General features: G+C 39.8%; 1 protein-coding gene across 2 annotated transcripts in view; it reads right to left on the reverse strand.

The window, feature by feature from the left end:
• LOC136862918 (gamma-secretase subunit Aph-1) overlaps positions 1 to 20339 on the reverse strand; it is a 174124-nt gene that overhangs the window by 143743 nt on the left and 10042 nt on the right. For both annotated transcript variants that reach the window (XM_067139198.2, XM_067139199.2), the window contains exon 2: positions 16752 to 16972. In XM_067139198.2, the coding sequence (XP_066995299.1) occupies positions 16752 to 16972 (221 nt within the window). The remainder of the gene's footprint in view (positions 1 to 16751; positions 16973 to 20339) is intronic.

Consider the following 20339-nt stretch of genomic DNA (forward strand, 5'->3'; position numbering starts at 1 on the left):
AGTCCAACGTCTGGGCGATTTACACACATTTCATTTGTGGTTTAGCATCCACTTTCTCAATAAGCTTTAATTTTTCATCATCTTTAAACTGTCTAGTTTTCTTCTTCTCCATAACTTAATGTCCCGCAAACCACTATGCATAAGCACAGTAGGCCTAAAAGTAAGCAGCAGCATGTCAGCTGAACAGTAGGCCTAATTTACGTACATTGTTACACATGTAAGTACAGTAGGCCTAATTTACATACGTAAGTCACTCAGGCCTCTTTCAGACAGTGCAGGAGTAAAACGCACCCGTGTGTATGCGCGGCTGCACCCGCTTCCGCTGACTCTTACATACACAATGGGTCAAGTAGTGCAAAACTCTCCAATGGATCATTTTCAACACTCTGTTCAGTGTGGCAATAAATATTGTACCAGGAAAAGATTATGGGGCCAGAGCATGGGAAGGATCTCAGGTAGTGTGCGGTTACTTATTGGAGCAGGTACAGAGAAGGATAGTTTTGCAGGGTGAATAATAGATGGTAACTATGTTTATTTGGCAATATTTATTGATATTTTCACGTAAATCACCCTGTGGTTCATTAATCAAGATTAAATTTTCAATCAATCTCTCCAGAATGCAAAAATGAAGGCGCTGTTATATTTTGAGACATCCACTTGATGTTAAAAATGTATACCAAAATGAATACCAATTTTCCGAGATCTTAGACACCCTACAGTTTACCTAGAATCTCTTATATAGATTTAAATTCCAAAACAACACTTCATTTAACCAAATTTCTAGATTGCGTAGAAATTAAGTCCATCACTTGTGATGCAAACCTACAGTTTTTCTAACATTTTTAAACATAACATTAACACACACTTCCATTAATAATATGATAGTTCAAATAAATGTTTTCAATCACTTGCTGTAAACTCCTACAGTTCATCTACACCAATAAGAAAATAAAATAGTGCACTTGTTTTATGGCAAGCCCTATAGTTCATCTAAGTGAAATGACTTCAATTTACACAAATTTTAAAGAAAAATCTATAGTTCAAAATAAGACCTGAAGTCTTCTTGAATAACCTCCTACAATTATTAGGGACAGTAGGATTAGAATCCACATGAAGCTCTTTCCTTTTGACGAATGTAGCACTATGAAGAACTGAGTGCTTTGTCAAACGTCAGTTAGTGTCTAAGTGGAACTACTCACTCAAAAAATATATGAAAAACACTTATATCACCTGTAATCTGCTTATAAGGATTGATGAAGTACTGTCCTGAGTCCTGGTGACTGGAAATTTCTGCACCATGCAGCCAAGACTCAAACTTGAGTCCAGCAGCGTGACAAGTTTCATCCAATGAAGACACCACGTTATCATCCCTCGTCGAAACCATGCTTGAAGAAACCATGATTAATCCCACGCTGGAGATGATGTTCTACGCAGTGTAATATCACGACACTTCGCCCAGATTTCCGATGTTTTTTTAAAGAGAAATCTTGAAACACGGAACGTTCAATTGGCACAATATTATGGGCTGCAGAACTCTTAATTATCATTAAGGAATTGTATTATACACTGACATAAGTCTTAATGCACAATCTGTATTCTCACTTTTGTTTTACGATGTTAAATACGTGACTCAAAATATCACAGTCTATGCTACAGTGTGATCCATAAGTCAAGTTAATGCAGTAATGACCTACAGTCGTTTTCAAAATGGAAAGCACAGCCTTTCACTCATAGTTTATAAAACATGAATTGAACACTGTCACAGTTCATAACATTCACTGATTATGTTTTAAATTCACTCAGAGTAATCACCACAGTCCATGAAACCCTCGAGAAAATGCAATTAGTATCTCTCCTAGAACAGTCTCTTGGATGTTAATGGTCATAGATTAAGAGGTTTTTATGACTGAATTTGCACCACACGAGTTCGTATGACCTAATATTGCCATAAAATGTCCTTAACATTCAGTTAGTTTATGGCAATAATCGAAAGTTCAAGGAAATACGTGAAAAATAGTCACATTTAGTCCTGTCAATTATTGAATATTCTAATGGGATGGTATTTCAAACTGTTCACAATCGTAACAGTATACGCGAAATGAGTCTCAGAATTAATTAAAATGTCAAATGCTGTAGTAGAAACAGCAAGGGAATGCCTAGGAACAACTGTGTGTAAAGATGGGAAAAGGCAAACATCTTGGTGGAATGATGAATTGAGAGCAGCCTGTAAACATAAAAAGAAGGCTTATCAGAAATGGCTCCAAACAAGGGCCGAGGCAGACAGGGATTGGTACGTAGATGAAAGAAACAGAGCAAAACAAATAGTTGTTGAATCCAAAAAGAAGTCGTGGGAAGATTTTGGTAATAACCTGGAAAGGCTAGGTCAAGCAGCAGGGAAACCTTTCTGGACAGTAATAAAGAATCTTAGAATGGGAGGGAAAAAAGGAAATGAACAGTGTTTTGAGTAATTCAGGTGAACTCATAATAGATCCCAGGGAATCACTGGAGAGGTGGAGGGAATATTTTGAACATCTTCTCAATGTAAAAGAAAATCATCCTGGTCGTGTTGCAAACAGCCAAGCTCATGGGGAGGAGAAAAATAATGATGGTGAAATTATGCTTGAGCAAGTGGAAAGGTTAGTAAATAAACTCCATTGTCATAAGGCAGCAGGAATAGATGAAATTAGACCTGAAATGGTGAAGTATAGTGGGAAGGCAGGGATGAAATGGCTTCATAGAGTAGTAAAATTAGCGTGGAGCATTGGTAAGGTACCTTCAGATTGGACAAAAGCAGCAATTGCACCTATCTATAAGCAAGGGAACAGGAAGGATTGCAACAACTATCGAGGTATCTCATTGATTAGTATACCAGGCAAAGTATTTACTGGCATCTTGGAAGGGAGGGTGCGATCAGTCGTTGAAAGGAAGTTGGATGAAAACCAGTGTGGTTTCAGACCACAGAGAGGCTGTCAGGATCAGATTTTCAGTATGCGCCAGGTAATTGAAAAATGCTACGAGAAGAATAGGCAGTTGTGTTTATGTTTCGTAGATCTAGAGAAAGCATATGACAGGGTACCGAGGGAAAAGATGTTCGCCATACTGGGGGACTATGGAATTAAAGGTAGATTATTAAAATCAATCAAAGGCATTTATGTTGACAATTGGGCTTCAGTGAGAATTGATGGTAGAATGAGTTCTTGGTTCAGGGTACTTACAGGAGTTAGACAAGGTTGTAATCTTTCACCTTTCCTGTTCGTAGTTCACATGGATCATCTGCTGAAAGGTATAAAATGGCAGGGAGGGATTCAGTTAGGTGGAAATGTAGTAAGCAGTTTGGCCTATGCTGACGACTTGGTCTTAATGGCAGATTGTGCCGAAAGCCTGCACAAGCCTGGAACTTGAAAATAGGTGCAATGAGTATGGTATGAAAATTAGCCTCTCGAAGACTAAATTGATCTCAGTAGGTAAGAAATTCAACAGAATTGAATGTCAGATTGGTGATACAAAGCTAGAACAGGTCGATAATTTCAAGTATTTAGGTTGTGTGTTCTCCCAGGATGGTAATATAGTAAGTGAGATTGAATCAAGGTGTAGTAAAGCTAATGCAGTGAGCTTGCAGTTGCGATCAGCAGTATTCTGTAAGAAGGAAGTCAGCTCCCAGACGAAATTATCTTTACATCGGTCTGATTTCAGACCAGCTTTGCTTTACGGGAGCGAAAGCTGGGTGGACTCAGGATATCTTATTCATAAGTTAGAAGCAACAGACATGAAAGTAGCAAGAATGATTGTTGGTACAAACAGGTGGGAACCAAGGCCCAACACCGCTGGCTGCGCAGAAGCGTGTGACTGGGGTAGTCATGTCCATGCGCGTACCGCCATGTTGCGGGCGCTCCTCAGCTTGACGAGGAGATCGTATGGAATTCATGCATGAACTTACATTTTGAACATATGAAAACATCCGCCCTAGTAAATTAATGACAGCCTATACCGACTACCGTGTACACACGCAATAAATATACATAATATCAAGACCGTGGTGATATTAAAAGGTACTTCTGTATTAAAAAAACTGAACAATCTACACAAAACCTTTGGATAGCCCATAGGTGGCGCACATAAAATTTTTAAAAAATCCTTTAGGAAACTGAATAAGTAGACTGAAAATACACTACTACAAAGATAAATATACACTGACTGACAGAGCAAATGCAACACCAAGAAGGAGTGGTCAGAACTTTATGCCAATTGCAGGGTAGACTGACGTCACTGAGGTATGCTCATGATGTGAAATGCGCCGCTGTGCTGCGCACGTAGCGAACGATAAATGGGACACGGCGTTGGCGAATGGCCCACTTCGTACCGTGATTTCTCAGCCGACAGTCATTGTAGAACGTGTTGTCGTGTGCCACAGGACACGTGTATAGCTAAGACTGCCAGGCCGCCGTCAACGGAGGCATTTCCAGCAGACAGACGACTTTACGAGGGGTATGGTGATCGGGCTGAGAAGAGCAGGTTGGTCGCTTCGTCAAATCGCAGCCGATACCCATAGGGATGTGTCCACGGTGCAGCGCCTGTGGCGAAGATGGTTGGCGTAGGGACATGTGGCACGTGCGAGGGGTCCAGGCGCAGCCCGAGTGACGTCAGCACGCGAGGATCGGCGCATCCGCCGCCAAGCGGTGGCAGCCCCGCACGCCACGTCAACCGCCATTCTTCAGCATGTGCAAGACACCCTGGCTGTTCCAATATCGACCAGAACAATTTCCCGTCGATTGGTTGAAGGAGGCCTGCACTTCCGGCGTCCGCTCAGAAGACTACCATTGACTCCACAGCATAGACGTGCACGCCTGGCATGGTGCCGGGCTAGAGCGACTTGGATGAGGGAATGGCGGAACGTCGTGTTCTCCGATGAGTCACGCTTCTGTTCTGTCAGTGATAGTCACCGCAGACGAGTGTGGCGTCGGCGTGGAGAAAGGTCAAATCCGGCAGTAACTGTGGAGCGCCCTACCGCTAGACAACACGGCATCATGGTTTGGGGCGCTATTGCGTATGATTCCACGTCACCTCTAGTGCGTATTCAAGGCACGTTAAATGCCCACCGCGACGTGCAGCATGTGCTGCGGCCGGTGGCACTCCCGTACCTTCAGGGGCTGCCCAATGCTCTATTTCAGCAGGATAATGCCCACCCACACACTGCTCGCATCTCCCAACAGGCTCTACGAGGTGTACAGATGCTTCCGTGGCCAGCGTACTCTCCGGATCTCTCACCAATCGAACACGTGTGGGATCTCATTGGACGCCGTTTGCAAACTCTGCCCCAGCCTCGTACGGACGACCAACTGTGGCAAATGGTTGACAGAGAATGGAGAACCATCCCTCAGGACACCATCCGCACTCTTATTGACTCTGTACCTCGACGTGTTTCTGCGTGCATCGCCGCTCGCGGTGGTCCTACATCCTACTGAGTCGATGCCGTGCGCATTGTGTAACCTGCATATCGGTTTGAAATGAACATCAATTATTCGTCCGTGCCGTCTCTGTTTTTTCCCCAACTTTCATCCCTTTCGAACCACTCCTTCTTGGTGTTGTATTTGCTCTGTCAGTCAGTGTATATAAACACATATTTGAATTTCAGTCCCCGAAAACAGAAAAAAAACGGTATACAGGCCTACGGGTACCTCATAAATGATAATGCCGCCCATTTTAATATAAGGGTCATGTTGTAACTGTTTTGTTTGAACATTCAGAACAGATACATGTAATTGAAACTTAGGCTCTACACTTTTGATTTATAGAAAATACGAAGACATGTTCAAATGACACCAGTCTACAACTTAAGTACGATTACATATCGTGAGATAAAAATTGCCTGTCTTTTGGCAGACTGGAGGGCACATTAAATATTTAAAAACTCCTGTACCTATAGCTATAATCTTCAATATCCACAAAAAGGAAACCTGTGAAATAAAATCTTTCTATGAAAGGTACATAGCTTATGATTCCTCTCCTATAAGTCATTAAAGCAAGTTTTACTCAATTCTCTGAACATATTGTTTAAAAAGTACGTAACAGCAGAAATCTTTCTAAAACAATCAGATACATTTTTTTCATTTTCTGAATATGAAATACGGCTCCGCTGTGTAGGGGTAGCGTGTCTACCTGTTACCCTCTGACCCGCGGTTCAATCCCCGGTCAGATCAGAGATTTTTATCTGGATCTGAGAGCTGGTTCGAATTCCACTCAGTCTACGTGATTACAATTGCAGAACTATCTGACGGTGAGATAATGGCCGAGAGCATTCATCGTGCTGACCACACGACACCTCAAACAGGCCTTCAGGCTGAGCAGCGGTCGCTTCGTAGGCCATAGAGTTTGGTTTGGTTCGGATATGAAATAACGTAATTGGGTTAGTAGAAGTTAAATTGTCATTTCTATGTGATTTGGACTTAGGTAAATGCTGCCTGACATTCATTACACTGGCGCTAGTCTAGCTCTATTGTGTATTTCTTAAAATGAAATAAATCTCTAGGGTTCGTTTCAGTTTCTCTGAGTCGTTTAGGCTTAAGTAAGAAATTTATAATTGAAGATGTGAAACCCTCCTCATAATATTATCTTTTTAAATACCCGCATTACTGCTTTTACAAACTCAATCTGAATTAACATTATCTGAGCACAAATAAAAATTGAAAATGCATTCTAATTTTTCTCGAATATGGGCACCATGATTTACACCAGAAAAAATGACGTTGAATGTAAAACACTTGCAAAAAGATTAATATCATAGTTAAACAGTCATTTTGATTAGCGTTTTCTAATATAGACTGGGATTGACAAGTTTATAATGAACTTTATTTAGACTTATACTGTCATTCCATTCCGGACCCGGTAGAATAACTGGAAACAGGCTGTGGATTTTCATTTTTATTTTCATTGTCAAATTTTTATGGAATAGCGTATTAACAATTGTATTCTGTTATTATAAAGCAATTATTAAAAAAAAAATGAGAACTTAAGACATACGATACTAATAAACCATTTTTCAGATAATTGATAATAATTTGAAACAGTACTTTACCCTAATATTAAAAGCGTTATATCAAGCTTTATCAATCACGTCTTACGGATTCTAGGCCCAGGTTTATCAAATTTGTAATAACGGTAGGTCTACACAGTCTGTATGAAATTCACGTAGTCTTTTCAGAACAGCTGTTTAGTTCTATACAATTATCCCCGATGATTTGGAAAAGGGCAAACAAGAAAAAGAAGAAGCCTAAAAAGTCTAAATTTCAAGTCCTCCTGCTCTCTGAATCATCCACCCTATAACCTGTTTAGTTCTCGATTATGGTCATTGAAAGTTAAATAACAGTTCAATTTCTACTCGCATGTAAAAAGAAATACCAGATCCCTTCTAATAACAATATGTAAAAATAAAGGCTGCACACGAATTCGCATTCGTAAATACCTTCCTATTCCACGCGTAAGGCCTAACTTTATGCCTAATATTGCCGATTAATTTAACTATCGTAATGTATCAGCTCCCACATTTCTTGAAAATATTTTACAATATATTACCACCCCGTCACATATAATACTACAACAGATCCACTAACAGACATGATTAAAATCGAAAACATGCACGGGACTGTAAACATTATCACGTGCTACCCATGCATTCAAAGCTGAAGCGCCCGCAACATGGCGATGCGCGAAAGTGTTCAATATTCCGCATAGCATCAGCGCGCTCTGTGAGTCTAGATAACTAATATTAAAGTCTTTGGTGGGAACAATGGCAGGAGGGTACTCGGAATGAGGAGATAAAGGCTAATTTAGAAATGAACTCTATGGATGAAGCTGTACGCATAAACCGGCTTCGGTGGTGGGGTCATGTGAGGCGAATGGAGGAGGATAGGTTACCTAGGAGAATAATGGACTCGGTTATGGAGGGTAAGAGAAGTAGAGGGAGACCAAGACGACGATGGTTAGACTCGGTTTCTAACGATTTAAAGATAAGAGGTATAGAACTAAATGAGGCAACAACACTAGTTGCAAATCGAGGATTGTGGCGACGTTTAGTAAATTCTCAGAGGCTTGCAGACTGAACGCTGAAAGGCATAACAGTCTATAATGATAGTGTATGTATGTATGTGTATGTCATAAATTGATAGTTCAGTTTATCACGCACAATGTCCTGTATGCTGTCACTGTCAATGACAAAGTTCAAAATTATGAGAGATTGACAAAGTCCAAAATACCGTCAACTGGTAAATTAAACACTTGAATTCTCAATTATACGTCAATGCACAGTCTCTATTGTAAATTCACTTGGTTAAGATACTCGTAAATCTTATACAATGACGATTCAGTCTGAGAAAATTTTATAACATTTCACACGTCACGACACGGTTGGAACTTCACTTACGACGACCTCGCACAATAACAAAGTTCTAGAGTGTAACTTTCGTATCTATCGCGAAGCGCGATTGAGCATAGTGACGTCTAGTCATGAGTTGTGGAGTTTAAGACACTGACTATACCCTTGGGTCGTTGACCTATTTATATCCGGCTGGAAGCAGCTCTCTGAGTCGGGCGACAGAGGGGTGATAATACTTCACAAACTTCAACTCGTTATATCTTTGAAACCACTAGGCGGATTAGTCTCAAATTTGCAACATTGTACTTTTAAATTTATTCTTTTGCTACTTGTTTTTCGTTGCGCTGACACAGATAGGTCTTATGGCGACGATGGGACAGGAGAGGGCTAGGAGTGGGAAGGAAGCGGCCGTGGCCTTAATTAAGGTACAGCCCCAGCATTTGCTTGGTGTGAAAATGGGGAAACCACGGAAAACCATTTTCAGATGATATAGATGTTGATTCCCATAGGTAATCTGAAATATTTGTTCCGAATGAGTAAATTTATAATACCAGTATAAATGGTCCGTTATTGGACATTATAAATTTTCCAGCTAACTCATTCCTGGTTGCCAGCGTTTCGCCCTCGTGTGCTAGGCTGGGCTCATCAGTTGGTACCTAGCACACCTACCAAGACGCTGGCTAGTGCATACCGTGAAGGCCACTGCGTAAGTGCGTAGGTGTGCTAGGTACCAACTGATGAGCCCAGCCTAGCACACGAGGGCGAAACGCTGGCAACCAGGAATGAGTTAGCTGGAAAATTTATAATGTCCAATAACGGACAATTTATATTGGTATTATAAATTTACTCATTCGGAACAAATATTTCAGATTTCCTATGGGAATCAACATCTATATCATCTGATGGCCAAGCAGGCATCAATTTTTGATAATGGGACAAAGTGTCTCATAGTGCATTGGCACTGCCGGTGGCTTCAATTAGCTTACGCAGTGGCCTCCACGGTATGCACTAGCCAGCGTCTTGGTAGGTGTGCTAGGTATCAACTGATGAGCCCAGCCTAGCACACGAGGGCAAAACGCTGGCAACCAGGAATGAGTTAGCTGGAAAATTTATAATGTCCAATAACGGACCGTTTATATTGGTATTATAAACCATTTTCAGGGCTGCCGCTTTTAAAATGTAAGCTACAATTTGGTGTTGGTCTCATATTTATTGGTCAAGTAGTTGACAAGTTTAAAAATTGTTTCGAGACGTTTCTGCGGGGAGGCAAGATGCATGCGGTGCTGACGTCACTCGACCTTGCCCCACTCATGCTGTCCTCCTCACACAGAGCAGCATGGACGAGAAAGTTCTCTCGTACAGCTGTTCGTACATCATAACTTAGCGGTTCTCTCGTGAATAAAGATTTTACAACACATATGTGCCAGGGCCTATGCTTTCCTGGTACATGTTCCTCCCGATCTGACAAAAAGAAAATACGCAGAATTTTCTTTCCTTAGGCTTATTCCTCTTGTTGGATGTATTTATTTCAAGTTGGTTTTTCCTGGTAAGGGGATAAGTCTGTCACATAAAGATGATACTCATAACCAGCTATCTCTCCAAGTTTATCATCAAACACACATGAAAATTTTTGTAGGACTTCATTTTTAGTCTCCTCTAGTTTCAATCTGATTTCCGGGTCTTCAATTACACTGGCTATTGACATCACATAATCTGGACCTATTATGGAGTCCTCTTCTTGGTCACCCCCCTCTACTATCCGCTATGGCTGGCGCTTCCTCGCTTACAGCGGGTTCACTGCACTCACCACCGGTTTCTTCGAAGCGGGCTCCAGTTCCTTGAATCTCCAGGTCGTCTCTTCCTACCAGCTGCAGTTCTATGGAATCATTTTTCAATTTCACGAGGTTGGCATCAAAATCGATCGTCCCCTTATATTTAATCATGAAATCTGATCCAAGAATTAAGTTAAAATTAAGGCAAGATACCACCAGAAAGATGTGCTCAAATGACTGGTTATTTATTTCAAATTCCAAAAATGCCTGCGACTTACACTTATTAGCTTTGTCAGGGACTATCCCTCTTACTTTAATCTGCGCTACAGGCAATAACAAGATGTTGCTCTGATTTTTCAAAGAGTCCACATGTCTGTCAGAAATCAGAGAGGCTTGCGATCCGGAGTCAACGAGCGTAGTTACATGTAAATTACCCGTGTGTACAGTAATAACTGGTAATGAACGTGTAATTATTGGCCTTGGTGTCTGTGCTTCTTCAAATAGCAACTCCGAATCGTCAATATGCCAGTAGTTAATGAAGGCAATACAGTGACTCGATGTCTCATCCTCATTGTAATTCGTAGGCAATCTCCTTACTGCAGAATAGGCGTTTTTTTTTTATAGCACCTGTTGATTCAGGGTCAGGTGATCGTCGCTCTTTAAGTTCAAATTGTTGTTGATATTCCAGGGATGTGGCTCCTGGTTCCTCAGGATTACGATTTTTTTCTTTGACGTACTCCCCGGTATCTCTCCATCTTCTTTCTAATTCCCGTCTTCTCGAATCTCGATTTTCTTCAGGAGTGTTCTCCTGCTGCCTCCATGAATTTCTTGGTCGGTAAGGATATCTATCTTGATTCCTCCGACGTCTGAAGGTCCGAAATCGTGTTGGATTAGTTTGGCTTATTCTGCCTTCTTCTCGTGGTCTGCGATCTTCTCTCTCCTGCGGCTTTATTTCCGTAGAGTTCGTGCTCACTTCTCTGCTTCTACTACTTTTGGGAGTAGATTGAGTGTTAGCTGCATCCAACCTAAGCAAAGTAGCATCAAAATGTTCTAGCGTCTTGATGTTGGCAGCAACTGGTATCTCCTGCACGTAAGGCAGATATTGAAGAGTTAGAATTTTAATAAGCTCAATATCTGGCAAAGGAGGATCCAAGAATTGTAACTTCTTCAATTGCATTAGAAAGTAATCAGAATACCTTGAAGTGTTGACTGAGGTATTGTACTTCCTAGCATACAATTGCATTTTAACAATATGTTGAGTTTCAGCATCCCAAAATCTTTTAAGAAGAGCCTGCTTAAAGTCTTCATAATTATTGAAGCTGTTCTTAAAAGCAATAAACCAAGATAAGGGTCCTTCTTCCAGAAGCTTCGATACAACTCTAAGTTTCCTGTCGTTTTCCACCCTGTTCTCCTGTAGATAATCCTCAACATTTAATAAAAATTCTCGAGCAGTGTATTCATCACATCCGGAAAACTTTACTGGCTTCGTCTTGTACTTTAATAAGGGTTGTTGTACTGTGTATTTCCTTGAAGAACCAGCACCTGTGACGTCAGTTATAGGGTCTCTTATTTTAATTTGGTTGACCACTTCGGATAGGTTCTCAATTTTGGAGTTAATTGAGGTGTCCTGATTCTTTATTTTGCTTCTCAGATCGGTTTTAATAACTTTTACGTCCTTACAGAAAGCAGCTATCGGCGTGTGAGTGCTATCTAGCTGTCCCGTAATACGTTTATCCAACTCTCCTCGAGGGCTTTTCATAAGTTCTATCTCGTTTCTCAATTTACCTACGTCATTTTTCAACGCATCTCGAAGGTTTTCTTGTACCCGAGCCAACTTTATTTGAACTTGGGAGATGTTACCGTGTGATTTCTGGAACTCCGTTCTTAGATCTTTAAGATCGGCGGAAAATGCCTGAACTGAAGGAAGAGCTGTTTCTAGATCTCTATCCACAGACTTAATAACTTCTGTCTTTATTTCTTCCTTAACAGATTCTAAATTTTCTACGAACTGATCCCTCATATTCTTCGAAGTTGCTTCGACCTGAGTGCTTGAATCTGTCACTTTTTTTTCGAGGCATGTTCCGGCTTCACGGAATCGTTGCTTTATTAGTGCACTTGAGTCAGTGAGCCTTTTATTAATTACTTTATCAGCTTCTGCAAATTCTGTTTCTAATGTCTTGTCAATTTTGGAAGTCAATTCTTCGACCTTGCCATTCGACTCAGTCATTTGAGTATTAAGTGACTTTATTTGAGTGTTAAGCTGAGAATTAGAGTTGACTATCTGTTGTTGAAGCTGAGAATTAGAGTCGACTATCTGCGCCTGTAATGGGGTATTAGATTCGGTCATTTGGGTGTTAATACAATCAATTTTAGCATTTTGATCGTTAATGTTCAGCCTAAGAGCTTCGATGGTTGCAAGTAGATTATCCATGTTGCAAACTAGTCAACAAATTCAAATGTGAAATACTGTGAGCCCTTCACGTTCGGGTTATTATCTATTAAGATTATGGCGTTCAAATAGGCTATTATTTTATCGTGACTCCAATCGAGCCCTTCACGTTAATTTATGGCGCTCAGATGGGCTATTATTTTACTTTGTCGTGGCTCCGATCGGGCCCTGTACGTTGGTCGCCATCTATTAATTGTACCTTCTCTGTACCAGGAAAAGATTATTGGGCCAGAGCATGGGAAGGATCTCAGGTAGTGTGCAGTTACTTATTGGAGCAGGTACAGAGAAGGATAGTTTTGCAGGGTGAATAATAGATGGTAACTATGTTTATTTGGCAATATTTATTGATATTTTCACATACATCACCCTGTGGTTCATTAATCAAGATTAAATTTTCAATCAATCTCTCCAGAATGCAAAAATGAAATATAGGCGCTGTTATATTCTGAGACATCCACTTGATGTTAAAAATATATACCAAAATGAATACCACCTTTCCGAGATCTTAGACACCCTACAGTTTATCTAGGATCTCTTATATAGATTTAAATTCCAAAATAACACTTCATTTAACCAAATTTCTAGATTGCGTAGAAATTAAGTCCATCACTTGTGATGCAAACCTACAGTATTTCTAAGATTTTTAAACATAATATTAACACACACATCCATTAACAATCTGATAGTTCAAATAAATGCTATCAATCACTTGCTGTAAACTCCTACAGTTCTTCTACACCAATAAGAAAATAAAATAGTGCACTTGTTTTATGGCAAGCTCTATAGTTCATCAAAGTGAAATGACTTCAATTTATACAAATTTTTAAAAAATCAATTGTTCAAAATAAGACCTGAAGTCTTCTTGAATAACCTCCTACAATTATTAGGGACACTAGGATTAGAATCCACATGAAGCACTTTTCTTTTGACGAATGTAGCACTATGAAGAATTGAGTGCTTTGTTAAAAGTCAGTAAGTGTCTAAGTGGAACTACTCGCTCAAAAAATATGTGAAAAACACTTATATCACCTCTAATCTGCTTATAAGGATTGATGAAGTACTGTCCTGTGGCTTGGTGACTGGAAATTTCTGCAGCATGCAGCCACGACTCAAACTTGACACCAGCAGCGTGACAAGTTTCGTCCATGAAGACACCACGTTATCATCCCTCGTTGAAACTAAGATCAATGCCTCGTCGAAACCATGCTCGAAGAAACCACGATTAATCCCACGCTGGAGATGACGTTCTATGCAGTGTAATATCACGACACTTCGCCCAGATTTCCGATGTTTTTCTAAAGAGAAATCTTGAAACACGGAACGTTCAATTGGTACAATATTATGGGCTGTAGAACTCTTAATTATCGTCAAGGAATTGTATTATACACTGACATAAGTCCTAATGCACAATCTGTATTCTAACTTTTGTTTTACGATGTTAAATACGTGACTCAGAATATCACAGTCTATGGTACAGTGTGATCCATAAGTCAAGTCAATGCAGTAATGACCTACAGTTGTTTTCAAAATGGAAAGCACAGCCTTTCACTCATAGTTTATAAAACATGGATTGAACACTGTCACAGTTCATACCAGTCATTGATTATGTCTTAAATTCACTCGTAAAGTAATCATCACAGTCCATGAGACACTCGAGAAAATACAATTAATATCGCTCCTAGAACAGTCCCTTGGATATTAATGTTCATAGATTAAGAGGTTTTTATGACTGAATTTGCATCACACGAGTTCGTACGACCTAATATTGCCATAAAATGTCCTTGATATTCAGTTAGTTTCACATGGTAATAATCGAAAGTTCTAGAAAATACGTGAAAAATAGTCACATTTAGTCCTGTCAATTATTGAATATTCTAGCGGGATGGTATTTCAAACAGTTCACAATCGTAACAGTATACGCGAAATGCGTCTCGGAATTAATTAGACTGTCATAAATTGATAGTTCAGTTTATCACGCACAATGTCCTGTATGCTGTCACTGTCAATGACAAAGTTCAAAAGTATGAGAGATCGACAAAGTCCACAATACCGTCAACTGGTAAATTAAACACTTGAATTCTCAATTATACTTCAATGCACAGTCTCTATCATAAATTCACTTGGTTAAGACTCTCGTAAATCTTATACGACGACGATTCAGTCTGAGAAAATTTTATAACATTTCACACGTCACGACGCGGTTGGAACTTCACTTGCGACGACCTCGTACAATTTCATTCAAAGTTCTAGTGTAACTTTCATATCTCCCGCGAAGCGCGACGGAGCGTAGTGACGTCTAGTCATGAGTCGTAGAGTTAAAGACACACTGACTATACCCTCGCGTCATCGACCTATTTATATCCGGCGGAAGCAGCTCCCTGTGTCGGGCGACAGAGGGGTGATAATACTTCCCTTCAACTAGTTATTTCTTTGAAACCACTAGGTGGATTAATCTCAAATTTGCAACGTTGTACTTTTAAAATGTAAGCTACAATTTGGTGTTGGTCTCATATTTATTGGTCAAGTAGTTGACAAGTTTAAATATTGTTTCGAGATGTTTCTGCAGGGAGGTGAGTTTCATGCGGTGCTGACGTCACTCGACCTTGCCTCGCTCATGCTGTCTTCCTCATGCAGAGCAGTATGGACGAGAACGTTCTCTCGTACAGCTGTTCGTACATCATAACTTAGCCGTTCTCTCATGAATAAAGATTTTACAACACATGCGTGCCAGGGTCTATGCCTTCCTGGTACAATATGGACCATCATGGTCTTTGTTTACACTTAAGAAAATATAAAAATAGTTCACGCATGCTGCATCCTTCACATTTCGTTAAAGAAGATGGGTACAATTTTGAAGATACTCTCTCAATAACGGGTCTAAATTTTATCACGCTTTCCCAAACACGAGACCACTGGTATTTCCGACATTAAAGTTATTAAGTTCTCAATGTCTATTTCGGGTTCCATAACGATCGTTGTACATCACACAGGAAAAGAAAACAGCACACAAATAACTTTTAAATTGAAAATGAGAAATAAACATCGTATGTCGAATGGATGAGCGCGGGCCTACTTTTGTTTATCATGTAAATCCTTTCGTATTTTCTTATAGGTACACTATCGGGTTCTGTACTGATGTCGTGAGAACAGTTGATCCGTTGTGTATGACGACATGCATAAAAACTTATGTCTAATAACAAGTAACTGCGGACGTGGGACCGCGACTAAGCACGGACTGCCCGCTCAAACATCTCTCCGGCGTGCTGTTACTCTCCGCATCATCTGTTTGAACAATCTGTTGTTAGTTTAGGCCTAGGCGGACCGGCGACTAAGCACAGAAGCAGGTCGAACCCGTGCCGTCTGAAAGTGGCCTCACAAACGTAAAATTTAGTACCAACACGTCAGATGCATAGAGAATAAGACTGGCTATGGACAGACGCTCCCTGCAGCTGTAGACTGACTCGCAACCGTGCTCTGCGGCCGTGAAATTAAGTTTGCTACCAAATCTTTACCCAGGCCAGTTGTCGCTGGCCTGTCGTGCGCGCAACGTGGCCGGGAACGATAATTTAAATTGCTTATGGTGAGAGTTACGAACGTACTAAAGAGTGATGTAAATATGCTATCCAGGTTTCCTTAGAATGTATTTAAAAGGACACGACCTGGGACTTAGGAATAATAGTGTAATAACCAGGGAAACGTACTAGAGACGGATGTCTTAACCAGTTTCAACCATATACAATGTGTAGGCTATAATTTGCTTTCTTATTATCTATGTTATGCTTTCTGCCACCAAATTCAATATCAATTCACTCTCTTGGAAAGTCATATTAGGCTTTTATCTTCGTTTCTGGTTAATAGCAGACATAATTTACAAAAATTATTTGCAAACCCCGAATGGAATCAAAAACATGTTTACATTTCAATAGTGGCACCAGCAGAGTCATTAGTTTTCCATGCGTTAGTATGAAAAATTCAAGGTTCAAATTCAGATTGAAACGAAAATCTAGTTTTGGTAAACCGAGATAATAAATTCTGCGGTGAATACGGAAGCGGGCGTTATCCGAGATAATGACATTTCGGAGTTTTGGAAATCTAAGGTAACAGCAAAAGTAACCGACAATGGTGAATACGGGCCTAAGTAATATCACAATGTGTAACTTACCATATGCCAGGACATGTTTATTGTTTGAAATCTGGGTTTCTGCATCCGTGACTTTCTTCAAACCACTTTCCGCTTTACGAAGTAACTTGTAAATTAAGTAGCGAAACCATTCTTGAAACAGGACGGAGCCAACAAGACCAAATGCTAGTGTATCCCTCAATGGTACAACCGCAAACCACAGCAATGATGACAGAAGTAAAGACAGCAGCCAACAAAAAGCACTGAAATAAAACAATTTTTTTTTAAAAAATAACAGGTATTAAACACTACTTAGCTTCATAAATACACAGTTCAGCTAAAGCACAATATAAAAATTATATCAGTTTCAATCATTACGTAACAGACCAGGTCCTTCACCCACCACTTGCGATCTAATTTTATGTAGCCTGAAGTTTTTACTACAATTCTGAAATACAGAATCTCCCTAAACCAGAGTAATATATCAAGATGTGTGGTTACGGGCTAGAATTCAGAAGGAATCCTGAGCGCCACTATAGTTCATTATGAATACCCTGAGCGAACCCGTAAAACTACCACAGATACAAAGAGCATGCACCTTACAACAGGAGGTGTACACACAGACCAGAAACAGGTATTGTATAGGCCCCGTGCGCTGATGGGAGAAATGCTGGGAGAAATGCACCGCTGCACTGCGAGTGGCGAACAATGTAAGTTAATGCGTTTCAATATGCACATATCCGCTGTCCTCTCACCGTGTGCTGCCATGGCCGACTAAATAATAACAGTTGGCCACATTATTCCAAACTTGCAAAAAAGTGGTGACATAACAAATTTACAAGAAAAACATTTTGCAGGAAATAGCAACAGAGCAATAACTACAAATGTGATCAGAATGAAACTTTGCTTCACTCGATATCCTACCATTTTGCGATAGATGCAACGTAGCAATTTATGTATTAGTAGTGGTGATAAGGATATTAATGTTCATATACATATTCAACAATGCTGTCTTCAGAAAAATATCCTTGGTCTATTTCTAATTCGATATCATGCTAGCGTCGGTTAATGCTACTAGGGAGGCGATTAATTTTAAATTTTAATTTATTCTAAACATAATCATGTTTCCTAAGAAAGGCCTTGGTAACAATTGTTATTATTTCATGAAGGAGAATAATTGTTTCCATGAAATGTAAGCATATTTCAGCTGTTGTTTATGCATTTTGTTCAGAACATGTCACCTTGCATACTGATCGACCATGTGAATGGTCTCGACCTCGCATCTCAAACGTAGGGAAAGAGAACTATAACAAGGGGAATAATCATGTTTCCTAAGAAAGGCCTTGGTAACAATCATTATTTCATGAAGGGGAATAATTGTTTCCATGAAATGTAAGCATATTTCAGCTGTTGTTTATGCAGTTTGTTCAGAACATGTCACCTCGCATAATGATCGACCGTGTGAATGGTCTCGACCTCGCATCTCAAACGTAGGGAAAGAGAACTACAACAAGGGGAATTTTTTCTGATAAAGCTCAGACTTGATGTTGGACCTATAGAAATTCCTGATATTGTAACAGCATGTTCACTATCAAAAATTATGCATGAGAAGAAAAGTTCAGAATCACTTAAAGTTGCCAATAAGTGATTATTTATATTGTGTGTCTGTATTTATAATATGATCAAGTCCACCTCTGTAATATAACGGCTGGCACTACTAGCTGCCTTCCACGAGGGCCCGGGCTTGAATACTGACACTGCCAGAAACTTAAGATTGGCATGAGGGTTGGTATGTGGTTAAAACGGTGCAAGCAGCTCATTGCCATTACGGGTATGCTTGAAAAGAAATGCACCACCTCGGGATGAGGACATGAATTTACGGATGTAAAATACGGTATTTCTGTGAGCTATTGATATTGCGTAATGGAGGCCTATTTGTATAATTAGATTTGTCTACTGCCTTTCCAAATCCATTTCATTAGGTTGTAACGGAATACTGTAAAATTTCACACTTTGATCTGTAGTACAGTACTGTCGTGTCCGCCCCAGTTGGAGCTCAGGACTCATTCTTCCAAGGATCGAACCCTTGACCGGGAACGTAGGAGGAATGGTGTCGCTGAGACATACATTGATATTATGGGGGAAATTAAGAGCTAATATTAATGACTATGTAATGGCAGTAAGGCCAAGGTATCATAATTATAATGCTGGGAGAAGAATATAAGTAAATTAAGAATCATATATGATTTAAGAGTTTGAAGGCACACAAAAGCTGTAAGCAACAGGTTGTGCAATTAGAAGTAAGGCTTGGTCGAAGTAGGGTGAATCATATGCTGCACCCTGCTAAAGGTGCGTAGTATGTCTTAAGAAAAGGTGGGTGGAAAGTGAACGGAAAGAGGCAATTCTGTTTTTGTATGTCTGTGGACAGTCTCCATAGGATGAGAACTTCGATGGCCTTCTCAAAGGGAGGCGAAAGTTAGTGAAGGTATAAAACAGGGATACACACCCTGGTCGAGGCTTTTTGGAACAAGTCTACTAGGAGTGCGGGCGGAAGCCTTGTCAGTCAGGTCTCCGATAATAATAATAATAATAATAATAATAATAATAATAATAATAAGGTCCGAGTTTGGACTTAAGAGTATTCACTTCAGTACTTCGACCACGCCAAGCCTTCTATGTTACTGATATTCGAGGTTGAGAAGAAGTTTGTAAATACTGTATATAATTATATATATTCTTCAGTCTACAATTAAAGAAGGTTTTGGGAAGCAGAGGACTTCGTCTCTTCACACGTAGCATATCACCCAGACCCATTGAAGTAATTCTCCCTACCGCTCGGGGGAAACAATCTGATTATTCATCACTACTCGTCGTGGCAAAACCTGTGTCACGACAGTACGTTACATTTTTTATTATTATTATTATTATTATTATTATACTGGCTATAATTAAAACTATGGCAATTAAATACAGTACAATGTGTATCTATTATGATGTGTGTGCTCTAAAAAATATGGCCTAATGCAACTTGCTTTGCAGATATAACACTGATACAATTTTTTTTTTCTAATTATTAACCTATTTGTAAAATGGCTAAAATACACATTGTAAAGAGTTATTTTGTATTAATTAAAATGTGTAATCCCCGAATTACTTCTTGTGATTTACTGCTATGATCCACCGTCTTTTCAAATGCATTTCATGAGGTTGTGAAGAAAACCTTTATATCACAGTATCTATTAATGCAGCCAACAACAAGAATATAGTTAGTTCTGCCCGAAAGTTATGACATTAATAAATAATCATCTGAATACAGCATTGTAAAATGATTCTTCTTATTATTATTATTCTCCTTCTTAATTTATTTATTGGGTTCCGCTTTCGTGTTGTACCCAGCCACTAGTCGTTTTATTGAGTAACGCCTAAACTATGAAGGATGGTATATTAATTGTAAAGGAGGGAAAGATAAGAAATTAGCTGAAAAACATACGCAAGTATCATATACTTTCTCAAAAACAAAACGAAACAGAGCTTGGAATAGAGAATGTGTCAGGGACACAAGATCCTACTCTTCACGTCAGTGTGATCCATCACGGCGGGTATCTACATCGCAAATATGACCGAAACAAC

This window comes from Anabrus simplex, chromosome 2, assembly GCF_040414725.1.
Source record: "Anabrus simplex isolate iqAnaSimp1 chromosome 2, ASM4041472v1, whole genome shotgun sequence".
NCBI lineage: Eukaryota > Metazoa > Arthropoda > Insecta > Orthoptera > Tettigoniidae > Anabrus > Anabrus simplex.